The sequence below is a fragment of the Takifugu rubripes genome, chromosome 7 (genome assembly GCF_901000725.2).
Source record: "Takifugu rubripes chromosome 7, fTakRub1.2, whole genome shotgun sequence".
NCBI classification, from domain to species: Eukaryota; Metazoa; Chordata; class Actinopteri; order Tetraodontiformes; family Tetraodontidae; genus Takifugu; species Takifugu rubripes.
Window position 1 is genome coordinate 100,949 of NC_042291.1, and position 22,836 is coordinate 123,784.

General features: G+C 43.9%; 1 protein-coding gene and 1 long non-coding RNA gene across 9 annotated transcripts; one reads left to right on the top strand and one right to left on the bottom strand.

Moving 5' to 3' along the window:
* Positions 1-4,627: 4,627 nt before the first annotated feature.
* Positions 4,628-14,218, top strand: LOC105418519 (cell wall protein DAN4). 8 transcript variants are annotated; one of them, XM_029839421.1, is made up of 11 exons: positions 4,628-8,953; positions 9,576-9,698; positions 10,038-10,130; positions 10,692-11,327; positions 11,480-11,581; positions 11,664-11,740; positions 11,829-11,924; positions 12,106-12,262; positions 12,378-12,445; positions 12,630-12,725; positions 13,275-14,218. In XM_029839421.1, the coding sequence occupies exons 3-11, from the start codon at positions 10,094-10,096 to the stop codon at positions 13,515-13,517; spliced, it is 1,512 nt and encodes a 503-aa protein (XP_029695281.1). In that variant the 5' UTR covers positions 4,628-8,953; positions 9,576-9,698; positions 10,038-10,093; the 3' UTR covers positions 13,518-14,218. The 8 variants fall into 8 exon arrangements, with proteins under 8 accessions (XP_029695281.1, XP_029695282.1, XP_011616495.2 ...); XM_029839422.1 differs by having other exon boundaries at positions 9,576-9,621; XM_011618193.2 differs by having other exon boundaries at positions 4,628-9,698.
* A 1,261-nt stretch (positions 14,219-15,479) lies between these two features.
* Positions 15,480-17,263, bottom strand: LOC105418520 (uncharacterized). Its single transcript, XR_003888971.1, has 3 exons — positions 16,361-17,263; positions 16,199-16,236; positions 15,480-16,086 (listed from the first exon to the last, which is right to left on the bottom strand). It is a non-coding gene; the product is annotated as an uncharacterized lncRNA (long non-coding RNA).
* Between the last annotated feature and the right edge of the window lie 5,573 nt (positions 17,264-22,836).

The window sequence follows — 22,836 nt, forward strand, 5'->3', positions numbered from 1 at the left end:
GTGCTGCAGAGAAGCCGATCTGACTTGGAGCCCTTCACCCTCACAAACTGTGGTCTTTGTGTGAGGTAGTCCAAAATCCATGTTGTGAGGTGGTGATCCACCCCAGCTACCTGCAGCTTGTCCCCCAGCAGTCTGGGCTGGATGGTGTTGAATGCACTGGAAGAAATCAAAAAACATGATCCTCACAGTGCTTCCAGCCTTCTCCAGGTGAGTGAGGGAGGTGTGGAGGAGGTAGATGACGGCATCGTCCACCCCGATGCTCGGCTGGTAGGCAAACTGCAAGGGGTCCATGAAGGAACTCACCAGTGGGCGCAGGTGGGCGAGGATGAGTCTCTCCAGCGTCTTCATCAGATGAGACGTCAGAGCTACCGGCTTGTAGCTGTTGAGCTCCTTAGGATGCGGTGTCTTCAGCACTGGGACGATGCAGGACGTCTTGCACAGCTGTGGCACTCTCCGCAGCTTCAGGCTCAGGTTGAACATGTGACTGAAGATCCCACACAGCTGGTCTGTGCAGGACTTCAGGAGCCTGGAGCTGATGCCATCCGGACCCGTCTGTTGTGATCCAGGATTCCCAGTTGTGTTTGTCCTGCAGGGGGCATGGTGGAGCCATGCTCCGGCCACCTGTTGGCGCACCTGCAGGACATCAGTGATCAGCCGCCTATTTAAGGCCTAAGACTCCGGCCTACCAGTGTCGGAGGATTTCGTGTGACTAGGTGGATCCGGTAACTTTGTTGGTTTTTTTGAGATTTTTGTGGCTGCCCTTTTGTGTTTGTATAATAAAACCATTTTTTGGATTATTCATCACTGCGTCTTGCCTGCGTTCGGGTCCTAAACCACCACGAACCATAACAGAATCCTCCGACCAGGATGAACCTGGCAGATCAAGACGCAGTGCGCCGCACACTGGAGGCTCAAGGGAGGTTGCTGGGACAGCACGACCAGCTCCTCACAGATATTTGGGCTTCGCTCCAGTCGCTCAACACAAGCGTAACGGACCTGCTCTCTTCGGGACGGGCTGAGCAGGTACCGTCTCCACCAGCCCCGGAGGCGCTGGAAGTCTTTACGCAGTGAGTGGCCGCTGCACCACGGGAGCCCCACGTACCAATCCCGGAGCGATATTCTGGTGAGGCCGGCGTGTGTGCCAGTTTTTTGCTTCAGTGCTCCCTGGTTTTCGACCTCCAGCCCCTCACCTACCCCGGCGACAGGGCGAAGATCGCCTTCGTCGTGAATCTTCTCTCTGGGAGAGCGGCGCAATGGGCCACGGCAGTCCTGGAGAACCAGACACCCGCTTCTTCCAGTAAGCGGGTATTTGATCATCCGGTCCAGAGTGGAGAAGCGGCATCCCAGATCCTGTCCCTGCGCCAAGGTTCCAGCTCCGTTGCGGACTATTCCATCCGGTTCCGCATTCTCGCAGCCAGAAGCGGCTGGAACGACGCGGCCCTCCGGGGGGTGTTTACCCAAGGACTTGCGGAGGCACTCAAGGATGAGTTGGCCGCCCGGGAGGAGTCCGGGGACCTGGAGATGCTCATCAGCCTGGCGATCCGGCTGGACAATCGTCTGCGGGAGAGACACCGGCAGAGTAACAGGGGCTGGCCAGCGAGGAGTTTGGAGAGTGTGTCCGGACGAAGTGGAGCTCCGGTTGAATCGTCAACTCTAGCCCCTGCTCCACCTCAGGAGGATGTCGATGGCGAACCTATGCAGTTGGGACGATCCCGACTCTCCCACGCGGAGCGGCGGTACCGGCGGTCGGCGAACCTCTGCCTTAATTGCGGCCAGGCTGGCCATTTCGTCGCTGATTGCCCGACCCAGCCAGGGGAACTAGGCTCGTCAACACGCGTGGGAGTGTTGGCGAGCGCTTCCTGTTCCGTGCTGCCCCGCTTAACCCTGCCGTGCACGCTCCGCTGGGGCCGGGAGTCGGTCTCTGCCCCATTCTTGGTGGACTCAGGCGCAGATGACAGCTTCATAAGCCAAGACTTGGCCGTGCAAGCCCGTGTCCCCATCGAGACTCTGCCCGAGCCAAGACCCCTCATTGGCCTCAACGGGGAGGTCCTGGCTATGGTAACGCACCAGACCCAACCCCTCACCCTCATCGTCTCCGGGAACCATCGGGAGCAGATCCGCCTGCTCGTCATCCCGGCATCCTCTTCCCCGGGGGTTCTCGGGTCTCCCTGGCTGGCTCGCCACAACCCCCAGATCGATTGGTCAACCAGGAGAGTGAGTTGGAGCGTGGCCTGTCGGGCCAACTGTCTTCGCTCTGCACTCACCGCCACGCCTGGTGGTTCGGACTCCGCCAGGAGAGCTAAGAGTGTGGGACGTTGCCCTCCTGCGGTGTGTCCAGGGGGCGCAATCCAGGCGTCCACGGTCGGTGGTCCGCTCTGCCGCGGGAGTAGAGCCGCTGCAGTTTTCCTGGGGGCCACATCCTGGCAAGTAAAGAAGACGGTCCCAGCGGCCCAGCAATCGGTTCTGGATCAAGGTGGGATTCCGTCGAACCGGCTGTTCGTCCCAGAGGGCAAGGTGGCGGTGCCCTCGGTGCCGGCAGACGTACGCCGGTGGAGGAAAGAGCGGAGACGTGGTTGTGCTGTATTCCTACGGGCTTCCCAGCGCTCTCAACGGCAGGCCAATCGGCACCGGACTCCGGCCCTGTCCCATCAGCCTGACCAGAAGGTCTGCCTCCCTACGAAGCACCTCCCGTTCCAGGGGGGGCCGGTCGCTGAATCGGACCTGGTCCCTCCGTCCGAGCCCCCGCCTCCCTCCCAGGTCGGGGATAGGGGGGCTGCCTACAGAGTCCGGCGCATTCTGGACGTCCGTCGACGGGGACGAGAGTTCCAGTTCCTCGTCGAATGGGAGGGTTACGGCCCGACGAGGCGATCGTGGGCCCCTTTTCATCCTGGACAGCGACCTCTCCCGTGACTTCTACCGCCCCCCGGAGAGACCTGGTTGAGGGGGAGGTAATGTTGTGATCCAGGATTCCCAGTTGTGTTTGTCCTGCAGGGGGCGTGGTGGAGCCATGCTCGGGCCACCTGTTGGCGCACCTGCAGGACATCAGTGATCAGCCGCCTATTTAAGGCCTAAGACTCCGGCCTACCAGTGTCGGAGGATTTCGTGTGACTAGGTGGATCTGGTAACTTTGTTGGGTTTTTTTGTGACTGCCCTTTTGTGTTTGTATAATAAAACCATTTTTTGGATTATTCATCACTGCGTCTTGCCTGCGTTCGGGTCCTAAACCACCACGAACCGTAACACCGTCGCTTTCCTGGCCCTGTCCTTCTTCAGGGCCATCCTCACCTGGTGTGGTGTGAGGGAAGAGTATGGGCCAGAGTGTGAAGTGTCAGATATGTGCAAGCTGAAGGTCATGAGAGAGGGGGAGGGGGGACAGGAGGAACAGTCGATTGCGGGCACAGACAGTAGCCGGTAGCAGCAGAGGAGACTGGGCTGGGGGAGGGGTGGGTACCTGATCAGAGCCCTCTTCTTCTCCTTCAGGAGGGCCTTTATGTCTGGGGTGATCCAGGGCTTGCCGTTGGAGAAGCTCCATACAGTCCTGGTGGGTACGGTGTTCTCCACACAAAAATTAATATAGTCCGTGATGCAGTGGGTGAGGTTGTCAATGTCCTCCCCATGGGCGTCGCTGAATACATCCCATAGGGTTGTGTTGAAACAGTCTTTTAGGGCCTCCTCGGCTTCCTCGGACAATTTCTTCACTGTGTGGGTAACAGCAGGCTGAGGTTTGTACACAGGCTGGAGGTGTACACGGTTGTGGTCGGCACAGCCCAGGGGAGAGAGTGGGAGAGAGTGGTACGCCTCCTTGGTGTTGGCATAGAAGAGGTCCAGTGTTTTATTGTCCCTGGTGTGGCAAGTGACCTACTGGGTGAATTTGGGCAGAGAAGATGATGGAGAGGCATGATTGAAGTCTCCAGAGATGAGGAGGAGGGCGTCAGGGTGTTGTGTCTGCAGCCTGCTCACTGCTGAGAGCAGGACATCACAGGCTGCATCAGCGTTAGCAGAGGGGGGGTGTACACAACCACAGCGAGGGCATGTGTGAACTCCCTCGGCAGGTAGTGAGGCCTCATGCCAACAGCTAACAGTTCAATGTCCTTACAGCAGTGCTGCTGCTTGATAGTGATGGGCCAAGAGTTACACCATCTATCATTCACAAACACTGCCAGTCCTCCTCCTTTCCTCTTACCACTCTCCCTGCTTCTGTCTGCCCGTAGAAGATTAAATCCATCAAGTTGTGCGGCCGTGTCCGGAGTTAGCGTGGTTAGCCAGGTCTCCGTGAACAGCAGCAGGCTGCACTCCTGGTACTCCCGCTGATGCCGGGTCAGCGCCGCCAGCTCGTCCATCTTGTTGGGGAGAGATCTGACGTTCCCCATGATGATGGAGGGCAGGACGGACTGATAGCGTCTCCTCCTGGCACGGCGCTCGACCCTGGCGCGGCGTCCCCGTTTCCTCCTCCTCAGGGGTGTCACAGCTGCGGGCAATCATGCCCGTGAACCGCCTCGCACACCTGTTGTGCATCAGGACACTAATGAGCACTCTTCTTAATCCCCGGAGGCACACCTGCTCCCTGCCAGATCGTTATTTGTTCCCGATGACTTTCCAGCGTTTTACTGTTTGCCTGTCTGCCCGGTTCCGACCTTGCCTGTTCCTGACCATTCTGTTTAGCCTGCTCCCCTGTAAACTCTGTCTGCCTTCTGCCCAATCTCGACCTTGCCTTTCCCCGACTATTCCGACAATAAAGCGGTGTTCAGCCACACTTGTGTGTCGCATTTGGGTTCTCCTCTGGTTCCTGACAGGGGGGCACATTGGGTCGCTCCTTGGGCAGCGCCGCAGAGCTCTGCAGGGCGAACAGCTGGTCCCTGCTGTAAACAAGCGAGCTGCGGCTCTACGATGGGTCTCTGGACGCGGTATCGAAAAGTGAAAAAACAAGTAGAGCCACCAGTGCAAACTCCACAAGTCTTACGTACATGATGAAGATAAGTGAAAACAAACCAAACACACAAAAACAAAAGTAGTAGGTGCGGAGAAAATAAGTAAAAAGTGCGGCGCCTCGACTTCACTATTGAGGTAGAATCCTGACAAGTACCAACAAAGGATTTAAAAGGAAGTATAGAAGTCTGAGATTATAAGTCCTGTAGGAACTCACATTACTCAGAATGGGACAAGGACAGGCAAGAGACCAGTTTGAAATCCCTCCATGTTGTAGATACATGGAACAAAGGTATCCAGGGTCATTAAATTTGGTCAATATATGGCATGATATATTTGGATTTGATGGACAATGGGATAAACCAGACAAATTCAGGGTCCTGATGAAAGAACTAAAAGAAAAGGCAGAATCTGAGCCCAAAAAAGAGGATAAATATGGTCTCTATTGTGCCAAAGTCTGGTAGAATGAGTCTGTTAAAAGACAAGAAGGTCACAATAAAGGCAAGAAATTAAAAGAAAAAGTGAAGGAAGGACCACCACCTTATTTTAGACCTTCTATATATACCCGTCGTTAACTGCCTATGTAAGACCTGAAGATGATGAGATGGGTGTCTCTGGGCAAATACACAGAATGGTAAACGTACCTGCGCAGGAATCACCTGCACCCACATCACATAGTTCTATGACTAACACCCCTCAAGGTGCAGAAGGAGGAATCAGTCATAATCCATTCCTCCAAGAAGGACATAACACACCTCAATTAGGACCCAATACACGTTCACAATGACAGGAGTAATATGAATTGGAGTAGACATATTCCTGGGGCGTTCAGTCCAGGACCCCCAATCGGCTATGGTGAGTAATTCATCGCAGTAGCAGAACCAAAACCTGGTCAACAATAACCAACTCCGATGTCCAATGAGGCCATTCATCACAGCTCTGTGATGAATGGCTCGGTTTTCTCCTGTACCCCAAAGCAGGCAAAAACGCAGTGAAATAATGTCCAAAAAGTAAGTCTTTATTAAAAGATTAATTTGGCAGTCCTCCTGGACCGCAGGGGAAGCACTCGTCCAGTCTTCCAGGGCGCACAGAGAGCTCCAGCACGGGGCCAACATGGGAGTCAGGTCCTGCGCGTTCTTCACTCCAGCAGGGTAGCATGGAGAGCATGATAGGCATGATAACTCGCCAACAAGTGCTCCATACTTAAATAGGCGGCTTGATATAGATTACCGACATATGTGCAGCGCCAGCTATAGCAAATTATCGGCTCCTCCATGCCCCCTGTAGGAAGAAACAAACAGCACAAGACCCGGAATCCTAGACCCCAACAAGCTCAGCTGTCAACCAAGCCTTGTCCGGACACTCTGTTTAATCCAGCAATGATTCTGGTCGCCTTCAATATCCCAGAACACTAAATCCCAAGACGTCTCTGATCACACATCACCATGGGTTTTCTTACCGGGCTTCCCCCATCTGCTGGACAAACCACCATCCTGATTTTGATCGACTGGTTCTCGGAAGTAGTTAATTTCATCCCTCCCTCCCCCTAAGCTCCCACTCTGCTGCTCCCTCGCTGCTCCCCTCTGTCAAGCATGCCTTTTGCCTCCATGGACTCCCAAGGCACATTGTGTCTGATCAAGGTCCGCAGTTCACATCCCAGGTCTGGAAGTTTTTCTGTAATGTGTTAGGCATACCATCCTCATTCCCGTCATGGGTCGAATATGCCCAAAATTTTCTTGTGTCAGCCTTTTATCTTCTTTTCTGAGGTCACCATGTCTCTCTCTCCTCCTTAATAACCACACCAATCTACTATGTTTAATAACATAGTAGGTTGTTTTGTGATCAAAGCTTTAATGAGCTCTTTCTTAGCCCGTTATGAACATTTTATGGAAATTCCTTTGGTAGTACTAAAAATCTATTCAGAGCTTTTTGAGGGATTTTGCCAACAGAAAGACAAAGACGTATTAGAGACGTGTCACATTACCTCCTTGAAAGAGGTAAAAATAAAAAAGAGTTTGCAAGGAATGATTTTAGAGTGCCAGAAATGTGACTTCACTCTAATATACAGACCAGGCAGACATGCTGTCACAGATGTACCATTATGAAAAACATTCAGTAACATTAATGCCAGAGGTCTTTATGCCTAAAAAACAAATGCATTTATGCAAATTTTACAATTGCTTAGTGAAAGACTCGAAACCTGTGTATTCCTGTTTGTTTATTGTGTTGTTTTTTTTCTCATGTCAATGCAAAGCTGAAAAGCAAGGAAGGAATCATGGATATTTAAATATTTTGTATATTCTACAGGATTTACTCATGGGACATTTACCCCATATGGGACCATAGTGTCACAGTGTAAGAGATTGCGATAGACGAAGTGAGTTTTTCATTTACACATGTATGTGTGTGTCTGAAGAAAGGTTGAGTTCATACAAATCATTAGCACAGTCATATATTCCTGGTTCTGAGGTTTGTGGTATGAACAAGACAGTTGGACTAGAAGTGGTGGCTAATGTTAAATGCTGGTTCAACAGCAGGCACCATTTAAGCTGAAGGTTTTTTTTTTATAGAAAAATCAAACTACTTAAATAATAAATATTTGCCAAATCAAAACACTGGCACTGTAAAATAAATTGAGTTTAAAAGCAAGCAGGGCATTTTATGGAAACATGAGCACACATCTGCCTTACAATACAAACATTAATCATATGTGCTGCTTTTGTCTACTGTCTGGCCCAGGGCATATCCACATATGCAGTGCTTTAAGAAAAATAACGATAGGAGAAAAAAGTACATTTATAGTTTTAGACAAACAATGATGTGCGAGTTATATAAGCATCTCAGCAGCAAACATTTGACTATGGAGTCTTGGTATCGTGGCAATGTTTGTAGCCTATTGTACTATGCAATATTATTCACATGGATGGAAATAAGTTATGTAGGGGTTTTTCTAATTTCTAAATATGCAAAAAGACAGCACGGTTTTTGAGATCTCTAAAGCAATACAGTGTGTTAACATGTGTACATCTATTTTCTGCCCTTCATACTGTGTACCCCCTTGTACAGATGCAAATCAAGTCAAGGCAATTTCACAGATGAATAATTTGAGCTGTCATGATTTAGGACAAAAAACAAGCAACAATAACATTGTGAAGGAATATTCCATACAAAGTAATATACGAATAACCTCTTTTTTGGTTCATTTATTGTTTGTGAAATATTATTTTGAAATGACGTCAGTCTCCAGTCCCTTTAAACAAATCATGCACGAATGACAATACCTCTGTGTGTTTTTTGCAGGTGCACTGAATAAAATGAGGAAGAGCCTTTGTTCTGTGTCCAAAAATTCTACCTTCTTTTGACAACAAAGAGCTAATTGTAGTCTACAGGGTCTTTATGGCCTCGACAGGAGTCTGATTTCATATTGTGTTCAACTGAAACTAGAAAGTTCCCTATACAATCACCATTCAGAAGACTGAAATTTCACCTGTACTCTTACAGGCTTAACAAAAGCTTAATCCACTGAGTTATTTTCCTGAATCTTTAATTGCTGTAACTTGGATATAATCTAATATTGGGGTTTTTTTTAAACAAGACTCACAGTAAACTACTGAAAAATTATATTTTGAAACACTGACTAAACTGAAGTTTTGCAAACACTGAAAAGTTCTTTTGCACTATTCAGATTAACCTGTTTGGATTAAGAAGACATAACCAGTCAAATAGTGGGATAGTATTGACATTATCTACAGTACGGACATGATATTAAATTTAGTATAAAATGTTTTTTTTCCTCAAATCAACACATTCGTTCTGAAGCATCTTTAGACCCACCCAGTAACAGGAAGCTGGTATTCTCTTCTTGATTTGGTAAAGCGGTAGAGGTGAGAGTCTGTTACGTCTGCCGCTACTGCTACTGTTGTCAAGAGGCAACAGCAGGGGGAGGTGACACAGTGACAAAGAGAAAGCCACATTGCGAGGGAGACCATTCACTTCATCTGCAGCTGACAGAAAAAGAGTAGTAAAGGTGAGTAGACACAAAATTGATTCTATGAGGTTTGCAATCTTGGAAGATCAATTATTATGATTAACATTGATTAATTTATTGAAAAGGATGTTGGTAGAAAATGTGCTTTTACTGATTAGCTATTGTAAAAATCCCTGTTTATGTTCCAGCCACATTTATCTGTAAGTTAATCATTCTGGTTACAAGAACAAAAGTTATTAAAACCTTACAATGGCTAAAGTTGTGTACCTAACTATATGTTACATAGCTGTCAATTTTTCTGTCAAGTATTTGTCAAAATGTACAAACATGTTAATAGTAGCTTTACATGGTCATCTTATGAGCAAAATTACCCAATTTATCTCTTGGAATTAAACATTTGGGAAATGCCTGACATCTGCATGCTAATTCTGAAGAAAGGTTGATGTGTTCATCGCAGAGAGTTTTAGGTTTTGACGCTTTATTCATGAGTCATTCATACAATATGATGAAATAATTGAATGACAGCAAATATGATATCCTGTCTGAGGATTTAGCCCCCAAACACACTCTACATATAAAACAAGTAATTTTTTCATTGTTTTCTCTAAATCAATCCTGCCTTTTCAAGAAAAAACTCAAAATGGCCACTGTTGTCACTCAGTTTCCAGGGTGCAGTGCCCAAAGGAGTAAGAGATCCAAGGGAGAGGGTAGGAAAACAAGCCATTCCACACTTAAGTTGTCCCAATGGGGTTTTGAGAAGGAACAAACACTTTATTTATGCTTGGTGAATATAACCACTACAAGAGATGCACTTGTGATACTTTTAGAAGCACTGCTTTCACTGTGTGTTGACCATGAACAATGATTTAAATAATGGCTGTGATTCTAAGTAGTTGCTATTAATGTGTGGAAGTGAAGCCTTAACTACAGCTTTTGCAGAACAGTTATTTGGTTGTAAAAAGGAGAAAAAATGAGCTCTCACAGCTCTAAAAAAAAAAAGAAAAAAGAAAAGAAGTTGGTTATGATGAATGAGCACAGCTCTAATTTAGACACATTGTAGTGTGACTAAACAATTGTGTACATCCCTATCTTTTCTGAGGCCATTTGTTCTTTTCTTCATCAGACCATCACGGACAAAACTCCTTTGCCGGCTAAACAAAGATCATCCCTTGTACCTGTATGAAAATGGCCTCTCTGACTTTAATAAAAAATACAGGTAAAATGAAAATTTATTTTCACCATGTTTGCACCTCTAAAAATACTGCAAATGGTCAAATGTTTACAATCATGAGAGTACAAATTCATAAAAACCCTTCTAAATGTTATGGAGTCACACACCCACAGTAAATCTGGCATCTATAGGCATATTTAATATAACTTTATTGATATAAAATCCAGTGTGATGGTACACACAAAGCTTAGTGATCAGTACTATACAGTGTGAAGTATTTAGAAACTTCTGCAACAATGGTAGGGTTGGTAATAGTTATTGCTGAAGATGTTGCTTGTGTCTGGAACCCTCAAACTGGGAGTTAAAGTGTGTCTTGGTTATAGTAACAACTTTTATTAAAGCTTTAGTTGCTTACAAACCAGGATGTAATGTTGTTTATTAAAAACCCTTTACTTTATTAAGTAATTTGCATTAATGCTACAAAAAGTACCACTAGTTAAGAGATAACAGCTTCTTTGAGAACATTTGATGGCAAGCCAACCTAATTTAGCATGTCTGTTAAAATCTTGTTTTTTGGGTTTGTTTTTTTTTTTACAATTATTCCAGGCAACATTGGTATCTTGAACCTACTCCTACTGGGAATACTCCTGACATCAATATTAGTGTCGGGCCAGACTGTATCCACATCCAATTCGTACACAATGGGTAATGAATCAATGGCTGGCGTCACCCCCACAGCAGGTACGGCCAATGTCACCCTGGTTTCAACCACCTCTGGAATAACAGCGTCAATCAATGACCTGTCTCCTACAACAACTGGCAACATAGTATCCCTCACAGACACAACAGCCACCAGCAGCTCAAACCAGTCACTCACAACCACACCCAGGACTGGAGGTGCTGCATCCATCATCACTACCCAATCTTTAACGTCCATAAAATCCTCTGGAGGATCATCATCCACTGCTACCACCTTGCCCCTCACAACCACTTTGACTCCTACAGGCACAGCACCTACCCCCAACTCTACTACTGCCATGACTAATTCATCCAGTGTGGCAGCTCTACAGACCCCCACAACCACTACTGCCTCTGGAGGCCCATCATCAGCCACCACCCAGTTCTTTGCAGCTTCTACCAACTTTGCAAGCACAGCAACCACTCAGTCCACTACAACCAATCCAGCACGCACATCATCAGCTATTAAATCCCAGTCCACCTCAGGCACTACCATCTCTGTAGGTACAGAAATCATGTCCACCCACCCTCCTGCAAGATTTAGAAGTTCAGCACCATTGCACTGTCCACTACTACATCCTCAGTACTAGTACTACCAAGCATTAAATAACTTCATTAAATCACTAATTTATAATACATCTTGTCTCCTTCAACAGTTAGTTTCACCACCACATCTATGTCCAATGGCTCAGTTGGAAATAGTTCATCTTCCTCAGTTCCAACATTAATGATGTCCACCAATTCTCAGAACTCCACTAGTATGAAGTTTTTATATTTTTTTGAAGATTTATTTCCTCATAATTTTTTCCCATTTATGGATTATGAGATTTTTTTCTGCAGGTGTCTTGTCGGTGACAAATTCGGCCACAGCATCAAATGGGTCAACGAGCATGAAAAATGTAACTAATTACAGAGATGTATGTGGTGGTGTTTCCTTATTTCTCTTAGCTCACCTGTTCTAGCCTGACCTCTTCATTTTGCATCATTTCTGTCTCTTAAACACAGATATCCTGTCCTGCATTCACCTGTAATTACTCAGATTGCTACAAAATGTACACCAATGAGAATGCCACTACATGTACAGCTGCTGCTTATTGTGAGGTAGGAGGAAAATGACCATCATATATGACAATCAATAATAGAGGTGCATGCACCGATATGTAAGTTTTTGCATTCCATTTAGCTTATAAATTATTAAGAGTCATGTATGTTCCAATTTCTTCATAATTGCATTGCCTCTATGACACAGTATAATTTAATGTGTCATTCTGCAACACATCAGCTGATAAGACTGGACATGGGCTACACAGTTAACTGCAGTGCTGCCTGTGCTAACAACTGCGTCAACACCTCTCAGGCCAATTGTTCTGTAAGCTGCTGCAATTCTACTGGCTGTCTCAATGACACATTTGTATCTATGATGCTGGGACCAAGCACAGGTGAACAAATGCTCGAGTTATTTCTTGGATCTCACTTTAGTCTTGAACTTGTCACAATACCTTCAGGTGTTTTTATTTGTTTTTCTAATCTTTTTTTTCTATTAAATTATTATAGTGACGGTAACAACAAAAACTCCAGACACTACAGCCGCTAGCCCCGGTACAACACCCATCATAGATAATGTAAGTAAAGATTTCACACAATATGTGAGATCCACCCAGAGAGTGGAGTTGTTATTTGACTTTATTAATTTCATTACTTTGATCCTTTTTTTAATTCCTCTTATTCTCTTATAACTATAAGATCTATTAACTAATAGATTGTATGAAAATTTGATCACTTATTCTGTATGGATTTTTTTTACAGTTAAATAAATGCCATACTGGTACATGTAGTGGGGCCACCTGCTATGCAGATTTTGTGCTACTACAGAGTTGCTCTGCCTCACAGCCACACTGCCAGGTAAGAACTGAAAAAGACAAAGAGTGGTTGGACACAATTGAAAATATTCCCAACAGAATACAGCCCCCGGTGAAATCTAGTTGTTACGTTGTCATCAGATGATTCTTGTCACGCTTGCACATTGCAAGCAAAAAAATTTCTTACTGCAACATTCATGTATATGCTAACACTGCGGCATAACTGGGGTACAGTGTTTAGTAGTGTTTCCTCAGCAGAGAAGGTTCCTGGTTTGACTCCAAGTTTGCATGTTCTGCCGTTATATTCAGCATTAGTTCTGTCTAGGTGACGTGGTTTCCTCTCACATTCCCAAAACATTCATATTTGATTGACTACAAATTATGAGTGATCTTCAATAGCCTCTACCATTTCTGTAGGTAAAGCGATTATAACAAATACTACCAGTTTTCAAAATAATCCCCTGAGTAAATACACAAGATTATTCAGAATTTTTGAAGGGTTTATCTGATTGCTTTAGATAGATGGGCATGTATTTGCCCATTTCAATCTCAATATGTACAAAGTTTAAAGAAAGGTTTGCTTATCACACAGCTGAAGAAGGAAACCGTAAATTCCTGGACTGCAGGGTGCACCACCAACTGTTCGGGGAAAACCACCTGCAAGGCAACCACCCCACCACCATGTTATCTAGAGTGCTGCAACAGCACTTTGACCTCTTGCCTATGGTTAAATGGCACACTCAATGTCCCCTCATCTGCTGTGAGAATTTTGCACTTTAATGCTGAATTGATAGCCTCTTTACTGTGTATACTTGTCATCTCCTTTATGATATAAATGACTGTTTCAGTATGCTCCTCTGCTGCACAGGTCAATAGATTGAAGCTTTGCATGACTTCCAAACATTATAAAAGATCAGCCTATTAACACCCTTTCACTTTAAGGAATATTCAATATCTCATTCTTTTGTATCCATATGTGGAATTTTGCATGACTCCTTTACTTTTGATTTTATTTGGGTTAAAACGGCCATAGTTTTATCTGTTTTGAGAAAATAGCTTTCAATAGTATGACAAAAGATCAAAGTAGCAACTCCTCATCCCCTCATTTTTACCTGGAAACGCCCATAATTTGCTTCATCCATGACTTGTAATTTGTTGCCTCAAAAAAGGACATTTAAAAAATTGATTAACTGTTAAATTAATTGACGAGAAAGAAATAAGAGCATGCTTTAAAATGCAACAATTGCTCTACCATTGGTTTAGTTACTGATGGGCTATTTTGTTTTAAAAATATCTGTATAAGCCATTACAAATAACATGGCCTATAACTCATATATGCACTAAAAGTACAATCGTTCAGTTCTAGGATCTTGTGAACAGTTGTTAAAGAATTTCTGTAGTTTACTCATCATGAAATGTGATATATTTTCCTCTTTAGTTAATTGTTGGAATTGATGTCTGAACTGTGTTGGAAAAGGTTTCTGGTATAATGTGACTTAAAAGTGCATTTAAAAATAAAATAAAATGTTCATCCTAGTGTTATGTACTGGACTTTTTCCAAAAATAAAATCAAAGTAACAACATAAATGAGTGGTTAATTATGTAGATTTTCCATCCATCCATTCTCTCACAGTTTTTTCCTAAGCGGCCCGCAATAGTGCTTTGAGGCTATCCCGGCTGTTTTTGGGCAAGAGGTGGCATACACCCTAAACAAGCCCCAGCTTATTCTATGGGGAGCACACAAAGATGGACAACCATTTGTAACAGGATGGTTGTCATATCTATTGCAGATACGTAACCTAACTGGCTCCTCCTCTACTCTGGGGAGAGCACGCCATGAATGAAGAAAGAAGAACTAGATGATAACTTCAGCCGTAGACATATTTTCCAGGAGCCACTCACCGTACTGCAGATAAAAATCCTATGCTGTCGAAAAAGGATTTTTTTCCCATAAACTTACATTGAAAAAGATGTCTAAAATTGTTCATAGGACGCCTCAAGCTACAAACGTGATCAATTACAACTCTGGATACTATATTTTCATATATATTTTGAAAAACTTTTCCAAAGCTCAGCAGGATCTATTTGATTTCGCGTGACATCAGTGCTCTATACGATTACATGCAGTACGCATTCAAGGATCGCGTCAAGAGCGAGCATCCTTTTCCATGTAGGGATGGAAAAGAAATAAATAGATACATGGCACAAAGAAGTGTTCTTTTAGACACTTCATGATATTACGATTTGGGGTTTGCCTCGCACCCATCTCTATCTCTATGTATGTTACATACATACATACATACATACATACATAAAAACCAAATATATCAGCCATGGAATGATTGGATTGTCATGACTCTTGGCAAAGTTTGAATTCATAATTAAAGAGTTCCGAAGACGTATTTTATATTCTATGTTTATGTAACACAATGTACAATGTAGGCGGCACTTTTAAAGGTGCTACACAAATAAAGTTTATGTAGCCCAGTGAAATCAGAATAACACAGGACACAAAACTATATTCAGGGATCTTTATTTCAGAGTTAAAATAATATGAAGGCGGCATGGTGGTGTGGTGGTTAGCACTGTTGCCTCACAGCAAGAAGGGCCTGGGTTCGATCCCTGGTTGAGATTGAGGCTGGGGACTTTCTGTGTGGAGTGTGCATGTTCTTCCTGTGCCTGCGTGGGTTCTCTCCCGGTACTCCGGCTTCCTCCCACAGTCCAAAGACATGCATGATTGGGGATTAGGCTAATTGGAAACTCAAAAATTGCCCGTAGGTGTGAGTGTGAGAGAGAATGGTTGTTTGTCTATATGTGTTAGCCCTGCGATTGACTGGCGTCCAGTCCAGGGTGTACCCTGCCTCTGCCCATTGTGCTGGGATAGGCTCCAGTCCCCCCGCGACCCTCAGTGGAGGAACAAGCAGTAGAAAGTGAGTGAATAATTTGGAAGTTAAATTGGAGTAGGGATTAAATTTAACAAAAGTTTTCCATGTAGACAAAATTAAAAACTTAAAAGGACAAAGTTTCACTCTGCAATGTGCTGCTCTAATTCGACTCGCAGCAGATTTTAAGGCAAATCCTGGTCGCTTCCATTATAGCACTATCTGGCACTACTAATACCAAAATGACAGCTCCCCAAGCTCTCTGAACAACTTAAACACTGGAATGTGGCTCTGAAATACCTATTATTAAAAAAAACAAAAGTGCATAAACAACTGTAGTGCTTCCTATTGACACACACAAAAAAGGAATAAAACAAAACCACATAGTCAATTTCTTACAGATAAGAAAACATGACATCTTCATATCAAATAATTTTGGGCAAAATAAATCATATACTCACTAAAGACTCAGCGTTATGTCAAACACTTGTAGCAGCAGGACATCATTCATCACATACAATACTACACAATGAAGACAAACAAATTTCAGAAACCATGAATACACATATGTATGAGCTTCTCTCAACGGCAAAACACGTCTTTATGAAATAAACTCGCAATGTTTCCAACATACCTTATTCATGCTATACATGGAAAACCGGATGATAAAATCTGTAAATATCAAACCGAAACAATCAATATCCGCCGCAAAAATATATTTGATATCTCTGTAAAATGAAAGTAATGTAAATATTTCGACTATTTTGGACAGAAATAATATTTCAAGTCTAATTACCTCTCTGGAAAACAGCAGATGCAACAGGTGAGATGTTCATGGAAAAGGAACGTGATCCACTTCCTGTTTTTTTTTTATTACGTCACGCTCTTCCTCTCGTTATCTACGCCTCAACTTGGAAACTGCACAGGGGTCCATCGCTATCTAGTGGCACCTAAAGGAATATTAAATTTTCCACTAGGCTACATTTATATGATATGAATAATGATTATTAATCATTGTGTATGATAATTATTATTATAAATAATGAATTAAAAACACCCCGAAGAAGCTCCTTTATTAGAGTGGCACTCGAGGGATTGCTGGGTGAGGCGGCAGGTTATGGACTATGATTCCGGTCAGAAGGAAGGAAGGTGATGATGAACTTATAGTTGCTAAGGTTATTTATGTGTACATGACATAGACGTAGGTCAATATACTGTACTGTAAGCATATATAGCTGCAACTAAAGTAAGGTACAGTCAGAAACAGTACGCTTGGTCATCAAAGGCCTTGGATTTGACCAGGCATTATATATTATACCAGGCATTGTGTTGTCACCACAGGCATTACAGTAAATGTCGTCCAGTTCAGGTATGTGGGTCAAAATTCAAACACAAGAATTGGAAGCGTTCTCCTATCACCTCAACAAAACAGACCAGCATGTAAAATTCACCCGGGAAGATACAAAAGGAAACAGTCTGGCCTTTCTGGACTGCGCAGTCAAGCTCACTGAGGACAGAAATCTCACCATCGAAGTCTACAGAAAATCTACACATCGGTATGTGTAGATTTTCTGTAGACTTTGATGGTGAGATTTCTGTCCCCAGTACCTTCAGTTTGACTCTCACCACCTACTGGAACACAAGTTGGGAGTGATCAGAACTCAATTTCCTCACGGGGATGAATAAAGTACATCTTAACTCTCCAACACCGGGCCAGAGAAATACCCACCACATCCCAAGGCAGAAAGAAGGAACAGGACCACATTAAGACAACTCTCAAAACATGCGGCTACCCAGACTGGGCCTTCACCAAAACCTCAAGAAAGCGAGACCCCAGCAAAGGAGAGGAGGAGGGAAACAAACGCCGCAGCGTTTCAATCCCCTACTCAGTTTCAGAAAATTCATATGTAGCATTTAATAATAAAGCTCCTTCAAGTTGAGATTTGCTTATAAATTACTTGATTTCAAATTCATTTTAATGTCATAAATTCAACAACATTCTTAGTTACCTGGGCATGTTGTTTGCAAACACCCTTCATGAAAAGCAATGACATGCTACTTGTGTGACCAGGTAGACCATAAGATACGAAAACCCAAAGATGTAAAAATGCAAGAGAAATTACATTTTGGTATTAAAAACTATTAACACCGCAGTGACGGTTTGTCCGTAAACGGCTGACAGTCTGTATAGGTCCAGCAACGGCTGAACCCCGTCAGAACCTGAGAAGAGGAGAAAAAGAAATGAAGTTGTTCTTCCTGGTTGTGGTGAGTGCTGTGGCAGCAGGACTTGTGAGTTTCGGCCTTTGGAACTTCCAACAGGAGGGAGGTAACCAGGGACAGAACATTCATGGTTATATCCCAGTATAGAATCGCCACATACTTACAGTTTAAACACATGGTGGCGCTATGCTAACTTCATGGCGCGCACACCAAAACCATTCAAATTGCTATGTATGCTCAATGCTAAATGTATGCTCAACGCTCCGTACACACCCCACGGGTAACCGCCAAACCAATAAAGGACCCGGAAGGGCGTTGTTTTGTTCATGGAGGAGTGGGCAAAAGGGGAGTGAATGGGATTCGATTAATTAATGGAACACAGTACATGCGTAAAAATTGTACTCATGAACCCCTGAGAGAAATGGCGGGAAAGATTGAGCAATACAAAATCCCTGTGCAGATTATGGGTAATCACACATACTGTTATGCGCAAGAAGGTCAGACACAACTAGGATCGCTACATGGTGACACTTGCAGGATCATCTATACACCCTGCAAGGTAACAAAAGATCCAGATTGGAAACAAAGTGCAACATTGATTTACCGACCAATTTAATTTACCGATTTAATATCACTGAGTCTTACTGAGACCTGGCTTCAGGAGGAGGAGTATGTTAGCTTAAATGAATATACTCCTCCTACCCATCTTAATTATAATATTCCTTGTGTTACTGGTCAAGGAGGGGGAGTGGCAGCAATCTATCACTCCAAGTTAATAGTTAATCCAAGACCAAAACATGGCTCCAGTTTATTTGAAAGTCTGACTCTTGGCATCACCCATCTGAACTGGAAGGCAGAAAAGCCACTTCTGTTTGTAGTTGTATATCGGCCCCCTGCTGTGCCACATTCAGAGTTCCTGTCTGAGTTCTCTGATTTATTATCTGACTTGGTCCTTAGAACGGACAAAGTCATTATCATTGGAGACTTTAATACCCATGTAGACGTTGTAAATGACAGCTTTAGAAATGGCTTCATTTCATTACTTGAGTCAGTTGGTTTCCTCCAGCAGATAAACCAACCAACTCATAACTTCAACCACACCCTAGATCTAGTTCTGATTTATGGTGTTGAGGTAGAACATGTGTCAGTGTTCCCTCAGAACCCACTCCTGTCAGACCATTCTTTGATCACTTTTACATTTATGATTAAGGATTCTTCTATGCTCAGAGCACAGTCTTACTATAGCAGATGTCTTTCAGATAATGCTGTAGCTAAGTTTAAGGAAGCGATCCCTGTGCTAATCCCAGGACCACTGTGTGTTTCCCCAGGGATCAATCATTACAATCTTAGCCCTGCTGAGGTTGACTCTATTGCTGAAGGTGCAGCAACCTCACTGAGAATCACGCTTGATTCTGTTGCCCCCCTGAAAAAGAAAATAGTAAATCAGAGTAGGCGTGCCCCGTGGTATAATTCACATATCAGGACCCTCAATCAGAAAGTGTGAAGACTAGAAAGGAAATGGCATTCTTCTAAAATAGACAGTTATCGTGTAGCCTGGAAAGACTGTCTATTAGTTTACAAAAGGGCCCTCCGCAAGGCTAGAACAGCTTATTTTTCTTCTTTAATTGAGGAAAATAAGAACAACGCCAGGTTTCTTTTCAGCACTGTGGCCAAATTAACTAAGAGTCACAGTGTTTTAGATCCACGTATCCCGTCTTCCCTTAGTGATGAAGACTTCATGAGCTTCTTCACTGATAAAGTTCTAGCTATCAGAGAAAAAGCTAACCAGGCCATCCCAACAACTGGACCATCACCAGATGTGCTGACTGTGGGAACATACAGGTTCTCCAACGAGCCCTTAAACTCCTTCAGCCCTAGATATTTTTCTGAGGCGTCTTCGCTAATTCAGAAATCCAAGACCACCACGTGTCTTTTAGATCCCATCCCAACACACCTGTTGAAGGATGTTTTACCAGTGATAGGCAGTTCTATCCTGGACCAGATCAATGGTTCTTTAGTGTCAGGTTTTGTACCCCGGTCCTACAAGGTGGCAGTGATTAAGCCGTTGCTTAAAAAACCATCACTGGATCCTGACGTATTAGCAAACTATAGGCCGATATCCAACCTTCCTTTTATCTCTAAAATTCTTGAGAAGGTGGTGGTGACTCAGTTACTGGAGCACCTGCAGAGAAACAGCCTGTTTGAGATGTTTCAGTCAGGCTTTAGGGCTCATCACAGCACAGAAACAGCACTTCTTAAAGTTACTAATGATCTTCTTATACCTTCAGATCATGGACTGGTCTGCTGGACCTCAGTGCTGCTTTTGATACAGTTGATCGCAGCATCCTGTTACGGAGACTGGAACATGTGATTGGGATTAAAGGGACAGCACTCGACTGTTTTAGATCATATTTATCTGATAGATACCAGTTTGCTCATGTCCATGGTGTTCCCTCCTCATACAGTAGGGTTAGCCATGGAGTTCCTCAAGGTTCTGTACTTGGACCAATCCTCTTCACCTTGGACATGCTTCCCTTAGGGAAGATTATTCGGCAGCATGGGATACATTTTCATTGTTATGCTGATGACACCCAGCTTTATTTATCCATGAAACCAGAGGAGACAGAGAAGTTAGTGAAGCTCCAGACCTGTCTTAAAGACATAAAGTCGTGGATGTCTTCAAATTTCCTCCTCCTTAACCCAGGAAAAACTGAGGTCGTGGTGTTTGGTCCTGAACCTCTCAGGGATAGATTAGATCATATGATCACTCTAGATGATATCTCATTAACATCTAGTCTCTCTGTGAGGAATCTAGGAGTAACTTTTGATCAAAATCTCTCCTTCAACTCACACATTAAATTAGTCTCTAGAAGTGCCTTTTTTCACCTGAGGAACATCACAAAGATTAGGAAGCTACTGATGCGGCATGATGCCTAAAAGTTAATTCATGCTTTTGTTACTTCCAGGCTGGACTATTGTAATTATTTAATATCAGGGTGTCCAAACAACTCTTTAAGAAGCCTCAAATTGATCCAAAATGCTGCAGCCAGAGTTCTGACAGGTACTGACAAAAGAGATCACATAACTCCAGTAATGGCGTCTCCTCATTGGCCGCCCGTTAAATTTAGAATCATTTTTGAAACCCTTCTTTTGACCTACAAGGTCCTCAGAGGCCTAGCTCCATCCTACCTGGAGGAGCTAATGACACCTTACCAGGACAATAGACCGCTCCGCTCTCAGAATGCTGGTCTACTTGTGGTCCCGAGAGTCTCTCGGAGTAGAATGGGGGGCCGAGCATTTAGCTACCAGGCCCCCCTGCTATGGAACCAGCTCCCTGTCCAGGTACGGGAGGCTGACTCCATCTCTACTTTAGGCTTAAAACCTACCTCTTTGAAAAAGCTTATTGTTACTAATTCTGTAACAATAAGGCCAAGGCTGCCGGGGTCCGGAAACATGATCACCTGACAGGCCTCTGTCACCCCACTGGGTCATGGTTTCCTCTCCTTTCCTCTCCTTTCCTCCTCCTTATCAAGCAGACTAGTTATGCTGATTCTTGTGTAGTTTTTCTGCTCCCCCCATCCCCCTTCTGTATTCATTTACAGGTATCGCCGCCTTCGGAGCTGCATGATGACCTCCGGCCCCGCTGACCCGCTGTATAAATAGTGTATTTTTTATGTGTTTCTGTGCTCTGTGCCCGTCCTCTCCTCTCCTCTCCTCTCCTCTCCTCTCCTCTCCTCTCCTCTCCTCTCCTCTCCTCTCCTCTCCTCTCCTCTCCTCTCCTCTCCTCTCCTCTCCTCTCCTCTCCTCTCCTCTCCCTCTACCCAGCCGGCCATCAGCAGGAGGGCCCCCCTTACATGAGCCTGGTCCTGCTCAAGGTTTCTTCCTGTTAAAGGGGAGTTTATCCTTGCCACTGTTGCTTGTCTGGGGTTAGGCCCTGGGATTCTGGAAAGCGCCTTGAAACAATTTTGATTGTAAAAGACGCCATATAAATAAAGATTGATTTGATTTGATTTGAGTTATTTACACCAAATGCCAAAGACCTGTTGAATGCCTTTGTGTCGCCATTTCCAAGCCCTCCTCATGGGACTGCCTTTCACATGATTCCAATTGGATCTGAAATAATACGACAATGAGAGAAAATCAGTGTGCTTTCACAGTTAGGTTCATTTCAGTTTACTTAGTATATTGAGGTAAACATTGGTTTGTCGATAATCATTTAAAAAAAACTTTATTCTCCACCTATGAAATAAAATATGAGAACAAATTCCTTACCTCACCATAAAATTAGAAAATTAGGCTTATCTAGGAACAGGCATGGCAGTTTGCTGATGTGTCAAACACTTGAATATGGTATTGAAATATACAGACATCCCATATTTTCAGGACTTTAATATAATTACAGTACATATGCTATATTTTATGGAATTGCAAATGATTTGTTAACCCTTGGGATGAAACGACTTCATTTCTTTCTACTGTGGATGCTTTTGTTGTAGCACACTCTATTTGTGTGCTTCACTTGATTTCTTCGTTTCTATTTTGAGCTACCTTATCTGCCTTTCAGCACAGTTCTTCAACATAAAGTCTCTATAAATCCGATGCTTTCAAAATGTGCCATATTTCCCCTCCCCTTTGCCATTTATTTATTTGATGCCTTAAACTTTTGGAATATGTTCTAAACTTTTTGATGTGTCGACTCTGTATAAAGGTTACTCCAAAAATAGTACATTTCTGGAGTTCAAAGAAGTGATTTGCGCAGATGTCACAGAATCGATATTCGGCCAAGAAGCAGTTTACTAAATTTATAGATTAAGACGAGATTTTATTCCCAATTTTTGGACGGTGTTGACTCCCATGGTTGTGTCGTGTCAATCTTGAAGTGTAATTGAGTCATAAATCATTAAGTGATGATTAGGAATTTTCCGAAAATATGAATCTGAATTCAAGTACATTAAAACATCACACTCTTTGAAGGACCTTTATTTTGAAATGCTACATCAGAACTTTCTGACGTTTCTTGAAGGGTCTCCTCAGTCGCAGTACTACCAGCCT